This window comes from Zalophus californianus, chromosome 4 (assembly GCF_009762305.2).
Source record: "Zalophus californianus isolate mZalCal1 chromosome 4, mZalCal1.pri.v2, whole genome shotgun sequence".
Classification (NCBI taxonomy): Eukaryota; Metazoa; Chordata; class Mammalia; order Carnivora; family Otariidae; genus Zalophus; species Zalophus californianus.
Window position 1 is genome coordinate 64,508,810 of NC_045598.1, and position 15,771 is coordinate 64,524,580.

General features: G+C 36.7%; 1 protein-coding gene across 6 annotated transcripts in view; it reads right to left on the reverse strand.

Annotated features, from left to right (window-relative positions):
• Positions 1 to 15,771, reverse strand: part of ZZZ3 (zinc finger ZZ-type containing 3) — a 101,346-nt gene continuing 85,575 nt past the window's right edge. For 5 of the 6 annotated variants that reach the window (XM_027584150.2, XM_027584129.2, XM_027584141.2 and 2 more), the window contains 9 exons: positions 14,931 to 15,078; positions 14,731 to 14,846; positions 13,789 to 13,860; positions 12,667 to 12,768; positions 11,126 to 11,221; positions 8,448 to 8,600; positions 4,484 to 4,618; positions 1,587 to 1,687; positions 1 to 1,290 (listed from right to left, as the gene is read on the reverse strand). In XM_027584150.2, the coding sequence (XP_027439951.1) occupies positions 1,146 to 1,290; positions 1,587 to 1,687; positions 4,484 to 4,618; positions 8,448 to 8,600; positions 11,126 to 11,221; positions 12,667 to 12,768; positions 13,789 to 13,860; positions 14,731 to 14,846; positions 14,931 to 15,078 (1,068 nt within the window). In that variant the 3' untranslated portion in view covers positions 1 to 1,145. The remainder of the gene's footprint in view (positions 1,291 to 1,586; positions 1,688 to 4,483; positions 4,619 to 8,447; positions 8,601 to 11,125; positions 11,222 to 12,666; positions 12,769 to 13,788; positions 13,861 to 14,730; positions 14,847 to 14,930; positions 15,079 to 15,771) is intronic. The other variant, XM_027584178.2, reaches the window with a different exon arrangement.

Consider the following 15,771-nt stretch of genomic DNA (forward strand, 5'->3'; position numbering starts at 1 on the left):
TAATATAAACAGACAGTATCCACATAGTTTATTTCTCACAGTTCTCCTGACAAATGAACATTATTCAAGAACATACTGTATACACAGATAAGAAGAAACATACAAAATGTTTTAAATGATGCACAACAAAATCCAGCAGTATAAAAGAATGCATGTGAACTCTTGCTCACTGCGCAGACTAAATTTAATCACTTGTTTAAATAGTAATAAAAATACAATCTTTTATGGATCTTGTGCAGACTACAAAAGAGGGAAATTATTACCATATATATGATTTTTATATTAGGCAGTTTTCTTTGATGAGTTGCACTGACAACTCCAAATACAGAGGCAGAAGGCTGTGTATTTTAAAGGAATTAATGTTGTGAATTAGAGACTTTACACAGTTACTACCACTGGCACTTTTCACCATAGTTTGTACACATCACATGATCATCTTATATAACATTACATTTAAAAAATATATCTGAGTGACAATTGTATAACATTCACACACCATGAGCTGGTCAAGGAAGCAATGCCACAGCGGCCTCCTGTAGTGCTTCGCTGTTGGTAAGAAGGACAGTTCATTGTGGTTAAAAGAAATTAGACATCAATATGGTTAAGCAGCTCCGATTTACTAAAGGCCATCATCAGTGGCCACCACTGGGACAGTGAGTTCTTTTTAAGTGTATATCCTAGAAGCAAAACCATCATTGGTTAAAACTTTGTCTAAGAAGTCAGCTTCTGTGCCGAAAACTATTTTCACAAAACTGAAAGCTACTAAACTGTTTTAAGATAAATACTTTGTCTTCTCATTATCCTATTTATGACCGAGTTCTTTGAAACCTTTGGAATTTACTCTCTCTTTAATGTGTGCTCTCGTTTCCATCTCACCCATTTAAGATCACCACCTAAAAGGCTTTAGGGTGGTGGTGAGAAATTCACCAGGGAAACCCTTTGCTCACCAGGAATGTTCAGCTGCTGAACAGTGTTCTAGAGCCACAACAGTGCAGAGCTGGACTTGACGAGAACACTCAGGAAGCTGTCATGCTGTGAGTGTCATTTCAGGGAAAGCAGAGAATCTTTCCAAACTGTGCACATAATTCACAATGATACCATTGCTATGTGTTGAAGAGGACTAGTATATGATATTCTCTTCCATGTCATCTGTTTGCTGGAAAGTAGTTTGGGTCAAGGTAATTATAACTGGTGCCCTGTGACACACAGTAGTCTCTGTCTAAGAACGTCTCTGACCTATAAACAGGTTCTAACTGGTGATCTTCCTTGTGAATATCTGTTTCATGTAGGCTGCAAAGAAAAAAAAAACACACATATACATATCATTACATGGCACTGGATGCATTTTTGTCTAGACATTACAAAACTTCCTCACAGCTCTACCTATTCAAATCCATTAATCTATCAAAATCTCTAATGGAAAGTTACTTGAGATGTGGTATAATTAAAATTTAATTGCCCAGAACAACAAAGTTTAATTCACTAAGCGTGGTCATTCTCTAAGTAGTTTGGAAATCAAATTCACTAGTGGCTGTGAAGCTCTTTACTTGTCAAAATGTGAGACCTACAATGAAGAAAACACTTACCAGTCTGAACAAGAATCACAGAAATCCAATGACATTTCTGGAGGACAATCCTGGCAGTGCCACCGAACACCCTGGATAGGTTCTATGCCACAGTTATCACACTGTAAAAGTTTCAGAGAGAAAAAATATTAAGCTACACACATTGGGGGCGCCTGGGTGGCTCAGTTGTTAAGCATCTGCCTTTGGCTCAGGTCATGATCCCAGGGTCCTGGGATCGAGCCCTGCATCGGGCTCCCTCCTCTGCGGGAAGCCGGCTTCTCCCTCGTCCACTCCCCCTGCTTGTGTTCCCTCTCTCGCTGTGTCTCTCTCTGTCAAATAAATAAATAAAATCTTTAAAAAAATAAAATAAAATAAATAAAAAAATTTTAAAAAGCTACACACATTGTTCCGAAACCTTTTTTTCCTGATGGGAAACACACAATGTGCACAAAAACATCCTCTCCTCTCCCCATGCACTAGACAGCAGTGTAACATGAAAATCGTTAAGTCAGATACAATTTCTAGCAAATTAGCCGAAATTCCATCCATTCAAGATGGAAGTACAGGTGGGTGAGAGGTACGTTATAATAAACTAGGGATAACCTTGAATATGCTTTAATTTACTTTTTGGAATTTTTTATTTTAATTCCAGTATAGTTACAGTGTTTTATTAGTTTCAGATATACAATATAGTGATGCAACAATTCTGTACATTATTCAGTGCTCATCATGAGAAGTGTACTCTTTAATTCATTTTTTAAAATTTTAAGTAATCACCTGCAAATTTGGACATTTTATTAATAACTGTTTACCTTCAACGGACCTCAGACTGTGAATGAAAACCACTGACTCGATACCAGTTAAAACTATACAAATAAATTACAGAACTATTGAACAAGCTATCACTAAGTGAACCCAGGTAAACACAAATCCTCTCTACACTTTTATCTTACTGAATTACTCTCCAAAGCCTGAAGGATCCTAATAACCAATGCCCATCATAAAGAAAAGGCAGATCTAGCTTCTTCCCAGTGTGGTGGCATCCTTCCCAGTGTGGTAGCCCTCAGTCTCTCCTGGGCGATTTTGGAAATAAATCTCATTTCTAGTTTCTTGGATCATCAGGCCAACTAGAGTGGCTGACAGATTAGTAAACAAGCCACAGATGGGTCTTACAGCAAAATTTTGAGAAGTGGAGCATTTCCTCTGGAAAGGCCAGAGATAACAACTGGGAAAATTTCTAATGGAAAAGCAGGGTTATGGAAAGACCAGGAAGAAAAATCATTTAATACAGTCTGGCTAATGGGCATACTAGAGGTTCAGAGGTATAATAATTTTAAGTTTCTGTATATCAGTCACAGCACATATCAGTATGTTTATGTAACCACTACCAGCAACTCTATAGTTCCTGGTCTCATTTTAGAAATGCTTCCTCCAATCTCACCAAATACAGTCAATTCTAAAGCCCAAAGTGTTCTTAAACTTGTCAATCTCTCTCGATTTCCACAGCCACCAATCAAGTCTGGGACATTCTCATCTTTTGTCTGAATTACCAAGAGTCTCTAACCAGTCTCCCTGCCTCCAGCCTTGATTTCTTCTTATCCATTCTCCATACTACGTCCAGAATGATCTTCTCCATCACTTAATTTTTTTAATTACATATTTTTTAATTCTTTTTTAAGTAACATACATGAATACATTACTGTTTATAGAATTTAACAATATAGTACTCAGAAATTATCCACTCTAACCCCCCTGCCTTCCCAAAGATTGTCAATACTAACAGTATAAGTAACAGGAATGATATTTCTATAGTGCAAATTTCATATTACTCTCTGCTTAAACTCCTTCAGTGATTCCCCAACCTTTAAGGAAAGTTTAAACTCCTCAGCAATTTCCAAGGCACCTCAATAGCCTCACTACTCTTCAGTATGTTCTCTAGGCATAGTCAACTATTTTACTAACGTAACTAAATTCCTTATGAGATGAAAACAGAGTAAGGACAGAAACTGAGTCCATCTTGTTTACTACTGAATCCCTAGCACTTAAGCAAAGTGCCTGGAACATAATGGGTATTTCAAAATTTGCTGGAATGAATGGATGTACTTCCACTAGCCTGGAAGGGGAAAAGAAAGTTCTCATCTATGAACAACAACAACAAAAAGAGAAATAGCTCTGATGGAAGAAAGGATAAAGAAAATGTCACACATACACAATGGAATATTATTCAGCCATAAAACAGAAATCCTGCCATTTGTGACAACATGGATGAGAGAGTAGAGGACATTATGCTAAGTAAAATAAACCACAGAGAAAGGAACAGGTGCTACACGATCTCACTTATATATGAAAACAAAAACCTCGAAACTCATAGAAGCAGAGAGTAGAATGGTGGTTGCCAGGGGCTGGGAGGTGGAAGAAATGGGGAGATGTTAGTCAAATGATACGAATTTTCAATTCTAAGTAAGTTCTGGAGATCTAACGTACAGCATGGGATTAATAATACAGTACTGTAGACTTGGAATTGGCTAAGAGAGTCCATCACATGTGTTGTCACCACACACATACAAAAAAGGTATCTATGTGAGGTGATATTTTTGTACCTTAAAATTGTGTATACCTTAAATATATAAAATTTTTGTCAGTTATATCTCAGTAACGGTGGGAGTAAGAAAGAGAAATAGCTAGACAAAAACATCTCATATTTTACCTCAAAATACAGATGTCTATGTTTGTCTTCATTCCACTGAGTCATAAACCTATTAACATCAGTACGTGTAGCACACTATAGTTAAATGAACGGGACTAGAACTAAACTTACTTTTATCTGTGTGCTGGGAAGTCTGGAATTTAAAGCTCCAGAAACTACCTTAAATATCTCTTATCACCCTTTCAAAAACTGAATAAACAGTAAAATTTACCTTGAAGCCCACATGTTGTACAAATCCACTTTCAGCTTGCATCTGCTGGAGTTTCTGCTTCTTTAACTTTTTAAATTGTAATAGTTCCTTATATTCAGGTAAATTCCTATACATGATAGGAATACTTTCTTCATCCTAATAAAGAATAAAAGAGAAAATAAAAATGTTTGATAATTAAAATGAACTAAGTATAAGAAATACTGACACAGGGACGCCTGGGTGGCACAGTCATTAGCCATCTGCCTTCGGCTCAGGTCCAAGAGACCTGAGGTCCTGGGATCGAGCCCCACATTAGGTTCCCTGCTCCATGGGGGGCCTGCTTCTCCCTCTCCCTGCCACTCTCCCTGCTTGTTCTCTCTCTGTCAAATAAATAAATAAAATCTTAAAAAAAAAATGATAAAATCTTTCAAATTGCCCCTCTAAAGTATCCAGTCCTTCCTCAAGCCCCACAATGGCTTAAAATCTCCCAATGGCTTCCTGTCTACAGAGACAAGTCCAAAGTCTTCAGCTAACAAAAGGTTCTTTACAATCTCACATTTCACCTACCTCATCTCACACTTTCACCCATTTCAAGTTCTTGTCAATTAAAGATGTTAAATTATAGCTACTGCCTTCCTACGTCAGCACAGAGAATGAGAAAATAAGTAATGTAATAAATATGTAACACTAATAAATACAATGTGGCCTAACTAAATAATGGGGTAAGAAATTTTATAATGAAATTTATTAAATTCAGATATATTTTAAGCTACTACAGAGTAAAAATGCTGCCAAATTTTTTAATTTGCATTTTAGGTCTAAGGATACTATTAAATTTGGTCAACAAGACTAAGAAAAGTTAAATCACCTCACAACCAGCAGGATGGCTACTATCAAAAGAAAAAAAAAACAAAGTAACAAGTGTTGACAAGGATGTAGAGAAACTGAAACCCTTGTGCACTATTGGTGAGTAAGTAAATTGTTGTGGCCACTGCAGAAAACAGTATGGCGGTTCCTCAAAAATTGAACATAGAATTAACATATGGATCCAGCAATTTCACTTCTGGGTATATACCCAAAAGAACCGAATGCAGGGACGCGAACAGGTATTTGTACACCTACATTCATGGTAGGATTATTCACAATAGCCAAAAGGTGAAAGCAAACCGCATCCACTGAAAGATGAGCCAATAAACAACATGTAGTATATATATACCACGAAATGTTATTCAGCTTTAAAAAGGAAGGAAATAGTTATACATGTTACAAGATGGATGAATCTTGAATACATTATGTTAAGAGATATAAGCCAGTCAAGAAAGGGCAAAACCTGCATGATTCCACTTATATGAGGTACCCAGAGTAGCCAAATTCACAGAAACAAAGTAGAATGGTAGCTGCCAGGGGCTGGAAGCAGGAGGCAATGGGGAGATGCTGTTAAATGGTTCAGAGTTTCAGTTTTCCAGGAATTAAAGAGTTCTGGGGACTGGTTGCACAAAAATGTGAATGTAGAGGCACCTGGGTGACTCAGTAGGTTAAGTGGCCGCCTTCGGCTCAGGTCATGATCCTGGGGTCCTGGGATCAAGCCCCATGTCTGGCTCCCTGCTCAGCAGAGAGGCTGCTTCTCCCTCTCCCTCTGCCTGCCACTCCGCCTACTTGTGCTATCTCTCTGTCAAATAAATAAATAAAATCTTAAAAAAAAATGTGAATGTACTTAACACTACTGATCTATACACCTAAAAACCAGTTAAGATGGTAAATTTAAGGTTATATGTATTTATCACAAAATTTTTTTTAAATACCCATAAACAGAGTTCCTTGTTATAATCAGTTTTCAAGTTTACTTAAAGGGGAAATACTATGACTAATTTCAAATGAGGCTAAAATGGTATACAGATTTTAAAACTGTATGGAAGTATATACATGTAATCATATCCTCTCTCTAGATATTGCTTTTCTTTTTTTTTTTAAATCTTTATTTAAAAACCCTGGGATCATGACCTGAGCCGAAGGCAGCCGCTTAACCAACTGAGCCACCCAGGCACCCCTAGATATTGCTTTTCTGAAGAGAAACTGAAATCTGTAAATTTTACCACTAGTGGCTTCATGAATATACATTTGAATAATCAGAATGATTTAAACTGGTGCTCATTTAAAAATAAATAAATTAAATCAACCAAACAAAAGTTAAATCAAATTCAATCTACTACATGTATTAATCTACCCCTCACCTGGCTAAATTTTGTTCATCCTTTAATGCCAACTTGACTAGCACTTCTTTAGAGTTCTTTCACTTAAACTCCAAATCTAAATAAAGTACTTTTTTTTTTTAAAGTAGGCTCCACACCCAGCGTGGAGCCCAACATGGGACTTGAACTCACAACCCTGGGATTAAGACCTGAGCTTAAGATCAAGAGTCGGATGCTTAACCAACTGCATCATCCAGGTGCCCCTCAACCATTTTAAAAATAAGAAAATAAGCGGAACAATCAAGCACTTATACTGCCTTTTCCATATGTACCTTCAGGTAATCAAATAGTTGATGAAGAGGGGGTTACTTCACAGAATACTCTATCAAAAAAATAATGAAGAAATGAAGGAATAGCACTATTTTGTAACATCGAATGAATTAATGAACCCAGGCAATGATCAACAGCTACTATGTCAAAAAAAAAAAAAAAAAAAAAAGACAGAATGATGAAAGTGCACATGAAGTAGTCCTGCTCACCCTAACAACAAATCTGGGTGGTGTGATCTATTAAAAGAGTCTGACTCTTGGGGCACCTGGGTGGCTCAGTCAGTTAAGCATCTGCCTTTGGTTCAGGTCATGACCTCGGGGTCCTGGGATAGAACCCTGCCACCGGCTCCCTGTTCAGAGGGGAGTCCGCTTCTCCCTCTTCCTCTGCCCTTCCCCTGGCTTGTACTCTCTTTCTCTCTCAAATAAATAAAATCTTAAAAAAAAAAAAAGAGTCTGACTCTTGGTTTCAGCTCAGGTTGTGATCTCAGGGTCGTGAGATCGAGCCCCGCATCAGGCTCCACAGTCAGCACGGGGTCTGCTTAAAAATCTCTCTGTCCCACTCTGCTCCTACACCCCCATGCATGCTTGCCCGCTCTCTCAAATAAATCTCAAAAAAAAAAAAGCAAAAAACAAATCTGAATCTGGTCAGTTATCTAGACCTACTTTCAATTTACAGAAAATTCAGGGAGCAGAAAAACGGAACTTCTAAGTGATACCAATTATCTAGACCTACTATCAATTTACAGAAAATTCAGGCAACAGAAGACAGAATAACTGACACCAAGGAGAAGCAAACAAAATACACACAGTGCTAAATTCTAATGACCCAATTTTTCAACAAAAAAGTTGTAAGAGGAGAAAAGGAGGATGGGAAGGGAAGGAGGAAAGGAGGAAATCTATTGCAATTTATGATTGGGGAAACGTGAACTGAGCGTATGTTTGATTGTATAAAGAATTACCTTTTCATAAACATGATAATAATAGCTCTGTTATGTCTGAGACTTGCTCCAAAATAACTCAGGATGAATATGAGGTGGGTAAGAAGTACAGATTAAAATAAAAAATTGCAACAAATTGTTAACTATTGAAGTTGGATGACAGGTGCATGTGGGTTCATTATACTACTCTATATTTGCATATGTTTAAAAAATTTCTTTTATTATATATATAATTCATTTTATTATTCTATTTTTGCATGTTTTTAAGTTTCCTCTCATTTGCATGTTATATATAAGTATATAATAATATAATGATATATACTATTAATATATAACAATTTAACAATGTATTGTTTTTGTTTTTAACAATATATTGTTTTTTATAAAGCCCATAAATTTGACTGGTAATTAAAAGAAACCAACATTCTCTGAAGGGTAGGAATAATTTTAAAATTCTGATGCTCTCATTCTGTACCCTGATCTGTATAACACATAGATAAATGTGTTTTTATATAAATAGGTAACTTACTGATGCTTCTTCAATAGCAGTGTTCATGTGGCTATGAAAACAGGATCGGTCATCATCTTCATCCATATATACTGGTGGTTCATGGGAAGTCATGAAAGTGGAAGGTTTAAAGAGATGCTTATTAAGGGGGTGCTGTCGTCTGCTTGTTGAAGACTAAGTGAGAAAACAAATTTTTAATTGAGACACTGGATAATCATTCAAAGAATCAAAGATACTCAAATAAAACTATTACTTCCCTCCAAGTCTATCTATTGAAAGGATTTCAGCTCTACCCCTCAGCATAGTCTTATGTGGTTGTTTTTCCTATATTACCTGGAATTTTAAAGCACAACTAGATTAAAAAAAAATGTAGGGGGAGTATCCCAACAACAGTACAATGGATCACATGCTATCTAGCTTGTATTTGGATCCCTAGCATTGATCACACTCTTGATATTCAAATGCTGAGCACTCTTCTTACAGTCATCTTATAGAAGATCAGGGAGGATGAAGTAGCCTAAGCCAGATAGAAACAATCAAGTAAAAAGACCTTCCACAACATGATGAATGTCTAAAAATATTACCTAACACTGACTGTTTACTGTATGTCAATGTCATTTAATCCTCACAACATTCCTATGAAATAGTTACTATCACCTCTAATTTAAAGATGGAGGTTAAGTTTCTGGTTCAGGGTGCTGCAGTTAGATAGTGGTAGAACCAAGATTACAAACTAAGCCTGTGTGGGACCAAAGCCCTCACTCTCAAAAACCTGTAGACTGCCTCTCTTCATAGACAGTACAGCCACAGCTACAGGCAGAATCATCAGTTCACGTTTCAAGATTCAAACTCTAACTGTGACAAAGAATCACTGTGTCAGCGGGTGGGCTAGACCACTATAGTCGAAATACTAACTTAAAATTCAGTGCACCCAAAGGAGGGAACACATTTAGGTTTCTTTAGTATTCCTTTGTTATCATTACTAGTCTTAGCTGTGAAAATATAAGGTGCCCAACACATCTAAAGTTAACTTGGAAATTAACCATGAAAATTAGAGCTCTTAAATTAAATATTAAGGTTCCAACATTCCAAAGTTATAGGATGAACTCTACATATTTGATATAAGTAATGCTATATTTGGGGGGGGATTCAAGATATTTAAATCAACTGACAAAGTAAAACAAGGTTCCAAAGCTTGGTAAAAAGCTGAAAAACAAAACTTGTAAAACATGGAGCTGTAGAGACAATATTCCTAATGTAAAACCACTTAAAACAGTAAGGAAGCTTCAATAAGGATGGGTAACAGCATTAGATATGCTCTTAGTTTCTTATGTGAAAGGTGGCAGTGTTGGTGGAGAGGAAATATCAGGATGATTTACTAAAGACAGGAAAGAGGCCAATTGTGTGCTTTAGTTTTTGCAATTAAAGAAAAAAATTGGCTATACTTTGATGCAGTGGTCTATGTAGGAAAACGATAATAGCTTTTTCACTGTAAAAAGCAGCAGAGAATAGTGGAAAAGGCCTGGGATCAGAATCAGAGGTCAGTGGTTCTCAGACTTAATAGCTGTATGACTGGACAACTGACTCCATTTACCTTAAGGCCACTTTGCTGGGGTATTTTTGTTTAAGGCTGTATTTTTCAGTAATCTCTACACCTAACAAAGGGCTCGAACTCACAACCCTGCAATCAAGTCACATACTCTATCTACTGAGCCAGCCAGGTCCCCCAAGGTCTAGTTTTCTCATCTACAAAAATGCTGCAGGGGTGCCTGGGTGGCTTAGTCAGTTAAGTGTCCGACTCTTCCTTTCAGCTCAGGTCACGATCTCAGGATCATGGGATCGACCCCAACCCCATCAGGCTCCATGCTGGGCATGGAACCTGCTTGGGATCCTCCCTCTCTCCCTCCCCCTATACCCCAAACCTCCCTTCTTCCCTTCTCCCCCCACCTTTTTTTAAAGATTTTATTTATTTATTTGAGAGAGAGAGAGAGAATGAGAGATAGAAAGCACGAGAGGGAAGAGGGTCAGAGGGAGAAGCAGACTCCCTGCTGAGCAGGAAGCCCGATGCGGGACTCGATCCCGGGACTCCAGGATTATGACCGGAGCCGAAGGCAGCTGCTCAACCAACTGAGCCACCCAGGCGCCCTCTCCCCCTTCTTAAAAAGAAAAAAAAAAAAGGATCTAGAGCAGTACCTGACATAAAGCATTCAATAATAAGAATAAAAGCTAGCTATTAATATTATTAGTAGTAAAGTGAAAGTGATAACACTACCTACACTTCTAGAATTATAGTGAGGATTAAATAATGTATTTTAATAAATATTCCTATTTTTGGATTTATGTAGCATATCGAAAAACAGAAACTGATTATGTTTGTTGAAGAGTCAAACACCCTAAAATTTTTAACATCACAAAGGCCTTTCTGATATACATTCAATCTACATCTTTCAAGCACCCATTCATATAAACTAACCTATCCCTAAGAAAATAAAGAACATAAAGATCATTCAATTTCATGGAGTAGCAACAACGGAATCCTATCCTGTGTCCATGCCCAGTATAACAAAATGATTAGAGTAAGTCAGATTTTAAATATAAAACAACTTTGTTTTGATAAATGTATACACTTTTACATAGCAATTCTGACTTTGATATGTTTAATCTAAGGTCTAAAGTTTACTTTTCTATTTTCTTTTTACCTTTTTGGAGTATATATATAAGTTTGGTGTTCTGCCTGGGACTGGAATGCCAGCTTTAGTTAGTTTTATGAAATATTTCTGCACTCGGCTGGCAACCTAAGGAAATATGACAAGCCATTTAACATAATTACAAGACATGCAATACCTGAATAATTTTTTTTAAATTAAAATATACCTGTGTATCTTCACCTTACACCAGTTAGAATGGTAAAAATGGACAGGGAAAGAAACAACAAATGTTGGAGAGGTTGTGGAGAAAGGGGAACCCTCTTACACTGTTGGTGGGAATGCAAGTTGGTACAGCCACTATGGAAAACAGTGTGGAGGTACCTCAAAAATTTAAAAATAGAGCTACCCTATGACCCAGCAATTGCCCTCCTGGCTATTTACCCCAAAGACACAGATGTAGTGAAAAGAAGGGCCATATGCATCCCAATGTTCATAGCAGCAATGTCCACAATAGCCAAACTGTGGAAAGAGCCGAGATGCCCTTCAACAGATGAATGGCTAAAGAAGATGTGGTCCATATATACAATGGAATATTACTCAGCCATCAGAAAGGATGAATACCCAACTTTTACATCAACATGGATGGGACTGAAAGAGATTATGCTAAGTGAAATAAGTCAAGCAGAAAAAGTCAATTATCATATGGTTTCACTTATTTGTGGAACATAAGAAATAGCATGGAGGACATTAGGAGAAGGAAGGGAAAGACGAAGGGAGGGAAATCGGAGGGGGAGATGAACCATGAGAGACTATGGACTCTGAGAAACAAACTGAGGGTTCTAGAGGGGAGGGGGGTGGGGGGGTAGGTTAGCCTGGTGATGGGTATTAAGGAGGGCATGTACTGCATGAAGCACTGGGTGTTATACAAAAACAATGGATCGTGGATCACTACATCAAAAACTAATGATGTATGGTGACTAACATAACATAATAAAATTAAAAATATATATACACTTGTGTATCTTAATGAATACTAACAATTTAAAATTTATCATAAATCTAGAAATAATTTTAAAGTGCCAACAAACACACTTATATTTTAAAATCTAGACAAAAAATCATTAAAATACAGGAAATGTGTTTGACTCTAAAGCTAAATACATATTTTCAACTAATGAATGCTCATGCTTATACTATTAAAAACACATCTATTAATCTCAATGGTAACATGAAGAAGAAAACTGCTAGATTTTTTTTTTTTTTCAAAGACAACCAGAGAATACTTCCTAAGTATGTCACAAATCTATTAGCACAGTCTAACCAAAAAGTACACAACCTGGTGCACTCACTAAACATTCAACAGACACTAAGTACATTCTTATTTTTCAGTAATGATTAAAGCAGAATTATCTCAAGTTGTTTCAGAAATCAACAGAAAATATACAACGTTAAAAACAAAACACAACAAAAAACCACATATTATAGTACTATGTAGCTAAAAATGATATAGCAGATTTGATGTTAGTGGCATTATCCTTCATTAAAAAACTATCAAAAACATGCCAACAATATGGGGCCATCTCCTCTATGACCTGTTTGGCTGTCCTATTGCCCAGTTCATCTGCTATCTTCTGCCAGCGTCGAGATTCTACTTCTTCAGGAGGGTATTTCAGGAGTAGCTGTTCAAGCTTTTTCTAAGACAAACCGAACACCAAATTTAAGAAAGTTTAATACTGAGTTTCATAAATAAATACATCTACATAAATGAATAAATACATTCACACTTCTTTTTAAATTATCTCCCTCCCCAACTTTGGGGGCTAGGTCACTAGAAATCCTCATAGTAGGAAAAATTTCTAGTAAGGAACTTAAGACTTCACAGGAAAAATGAGATTAGAGAATAAACCTATGGAAAACCTTGTAAGATTTTCTATTCGCTTAAGTAAAAACACAGCACCGCCCCCCCAAAATTTTAATTAATAATACTTTACACATCTTAGTAATTTCCATTGACAATCTTTTCTTGCTAGACTATGTATGGGCTTGCTCCTATAGATTTGACAAAAACATCTAAATTCATTCAGATTTAGACAATATTTAAGAGACTTTTCCTTCCTTTGTGTGGTCTTCCATTCAAATACTTGATTTTTAAATTCTTACCTATCCCCTAAATTGTCCCACAGTTCTAAAGATGCAGAATAATTTGGATGCTTGAAATAAATTTCCTAAAGCTTTTCATAAACACTGAACTCATTATAGCTCTGGGGTTAATCCTCATATGAAACAGAGATGTGTCTCAAACCCTACCCATGAATAATCCTAGCCATATGCCAAACCGTAACAATACTCTGGCGTGGCTTTGTCAGGTCCCCTCCATAACAAAAACAAGAACTCATTCTGAGGCACTGCTTTACTTGGCCCCAGGTTTTTCTCTTCCAAAGCTGTATTACAAACACTTTATTCCACCCATTTCACTATCTTTTTCAATCCCCTTCCTATAACCCAGATTCCTTCTATAAAAACCATCCCCAAACTGGAATTCATATATTCTCGAAATCCAAAATTCCTGAAGTGTGCAAAAAACCATACAAAAATAAGTTTAATATTTTCAGTTCTTAGTTAAGAGGAATCATCTACAACAATATACACTTAGTCATAATACTGACTCTAATCTGAATCTTTTTTCTTTAACATACACAATTTAGAAATATTACCTGTTCTTCAACAGTCCACAGTTGGTTAAATGTTTCAGGTTTGGTATCATCACAAAGGCGTCCTCTTATCATCTGCATATAAAATAGGGCCTCTGTCAAAAATAATAAAGACTACCATTTGACGTAGCGAAATAAAACACATATTGTGGGATTTTTTTTTTTTAAGATTTTGTTTATTTATTTGAGAGAGAGAGAAGGCACAAGCAGGGGGAGCAGCAGAGGGAGAGGGAGAAGCAGGCTACCTACTGAGCAGGGAGCCCAATGTGGGGCTCAATCCCAGGACTGTGGGATCATGATCTGAGTTGAAGGCAGATGCTTAACCAACTAAGCCACCCAGGTGCCCCCATATTGTGGAATTTTTTGTTAATTTCAAAATATTTCAGTAAATTATTTATTTAATGCATACTTTTTTTATTATTTACAAAATGTTTTCACACTCCTTTAGTTTTTATACTCCTAGCAATCCTGTAACATGGATGACAGCAACTTCATCTTAAAGAAAAAGAAATGTTACTTTTCCATTCTGAACCCACATGTCTATTAAGGTTCATCTAACTACTAGTGGCCAGGACTCAAATCCTGGTTAAATTACACTGCACAGACCTCTTATTTTTAGAATAAAGAGTACATGTCACACACTGTAAGGGGCATGTTACATGTACTACTCGTTTAATCTTCACACAACTCTACAACACAGGTAATATCACATTTCATATAAAAGGAAACTGCAGTTTGGAGGCTTTAATATAAATGACATCTGACATTCCACAGCTAGTAAGTGGTAGAGCTGGGATTCCAACCCAGATTTCTCTTAACATCAAGTTCATGTCCCCACTATCTTCAGTGAAAGACTGCTTAAATTTTAAGAATACAAACCATGAAATGTTAAAATATTTTGTCTATAGTTCAAATTTTCCTGCTCCAAAGCTTTATACTGTTTACCTGAGGACGACTGTTTGAGCCTTCGGGACCATCACTCAAAGGCAACATAGAATATGAAAGGGACTCTCCATCCTTCTTAGGATCTAAAGGACTTTTTGGTCTAGCAGGTAAACCTACTAAAGAGAAGACCATGTATAGGATTATTAAAGCAAGACTGCCAGATATTTCTCTATTTAAATTCTTATCATGTAATTTCTTACCTTTATCGAAAACAAGCTTAACTCTCCTAGTATGTCTTTTACGATTTTTAAATTCTCTTTCAAAGTTCCCAAGGCTATTGGTATATTGGTCCCATACAATCTCGGGCAACTGAACAACTCTCTGTGGATATGGAAGCCCTATATCAGCCTGGGAGAAAAAAAAATAAAGTGACAGTCTAAATTTAATCCAAAAAATTATCTACCACAGCCAAATTTTCAGAGGACTCCAAATCCAAATTACCATCAACTAGGCATTCCTGTTCACTGTTTAAATCCAAGAGCCAATAAAGTTAATATAGTCTAAACGTTAAATAGTAAAATGATAGCAAGTAGAGGAAGAATGAATTTAATAAGACAAAGCACTATTTTTAGATATAGCTCTAAAGCTGAACTATATAGACATATTGTACTTTATCACTAATACACTTTAAACATAAATAACAAAACTAAGAAAGGTTTTTATCTTTTTTTTTTTTAAGATTTTATTTATTTATTTATTTGACAGAGAGAGATAGCGAGAGAGGGAACACAAGCAGGCGGAGTGGGAGAGGGAGAAGCAGGCTTCCCGCCGAGCAGGGAGCCCGATGTGGGGCTCAATCCCAGGACCCTGGGATCATGACCCAAGCCAAAGGCAGACGCTTAACGACTGAGCCACCCAGGCGCCCCCAGAAAGGTTTTTATCTTTAAGAACAGCATATGAAATGTGTTTTATTGAAAAAGATGAGATCCGATACACAGAATTCATTTTATTTATTTTTAAAGATTTTATTTATTTATTTGACAGAGAGAGACACAGCGAGAGAGGGAACACAAACAGGGGGAGTGGGAGAGGGAAAAGCAG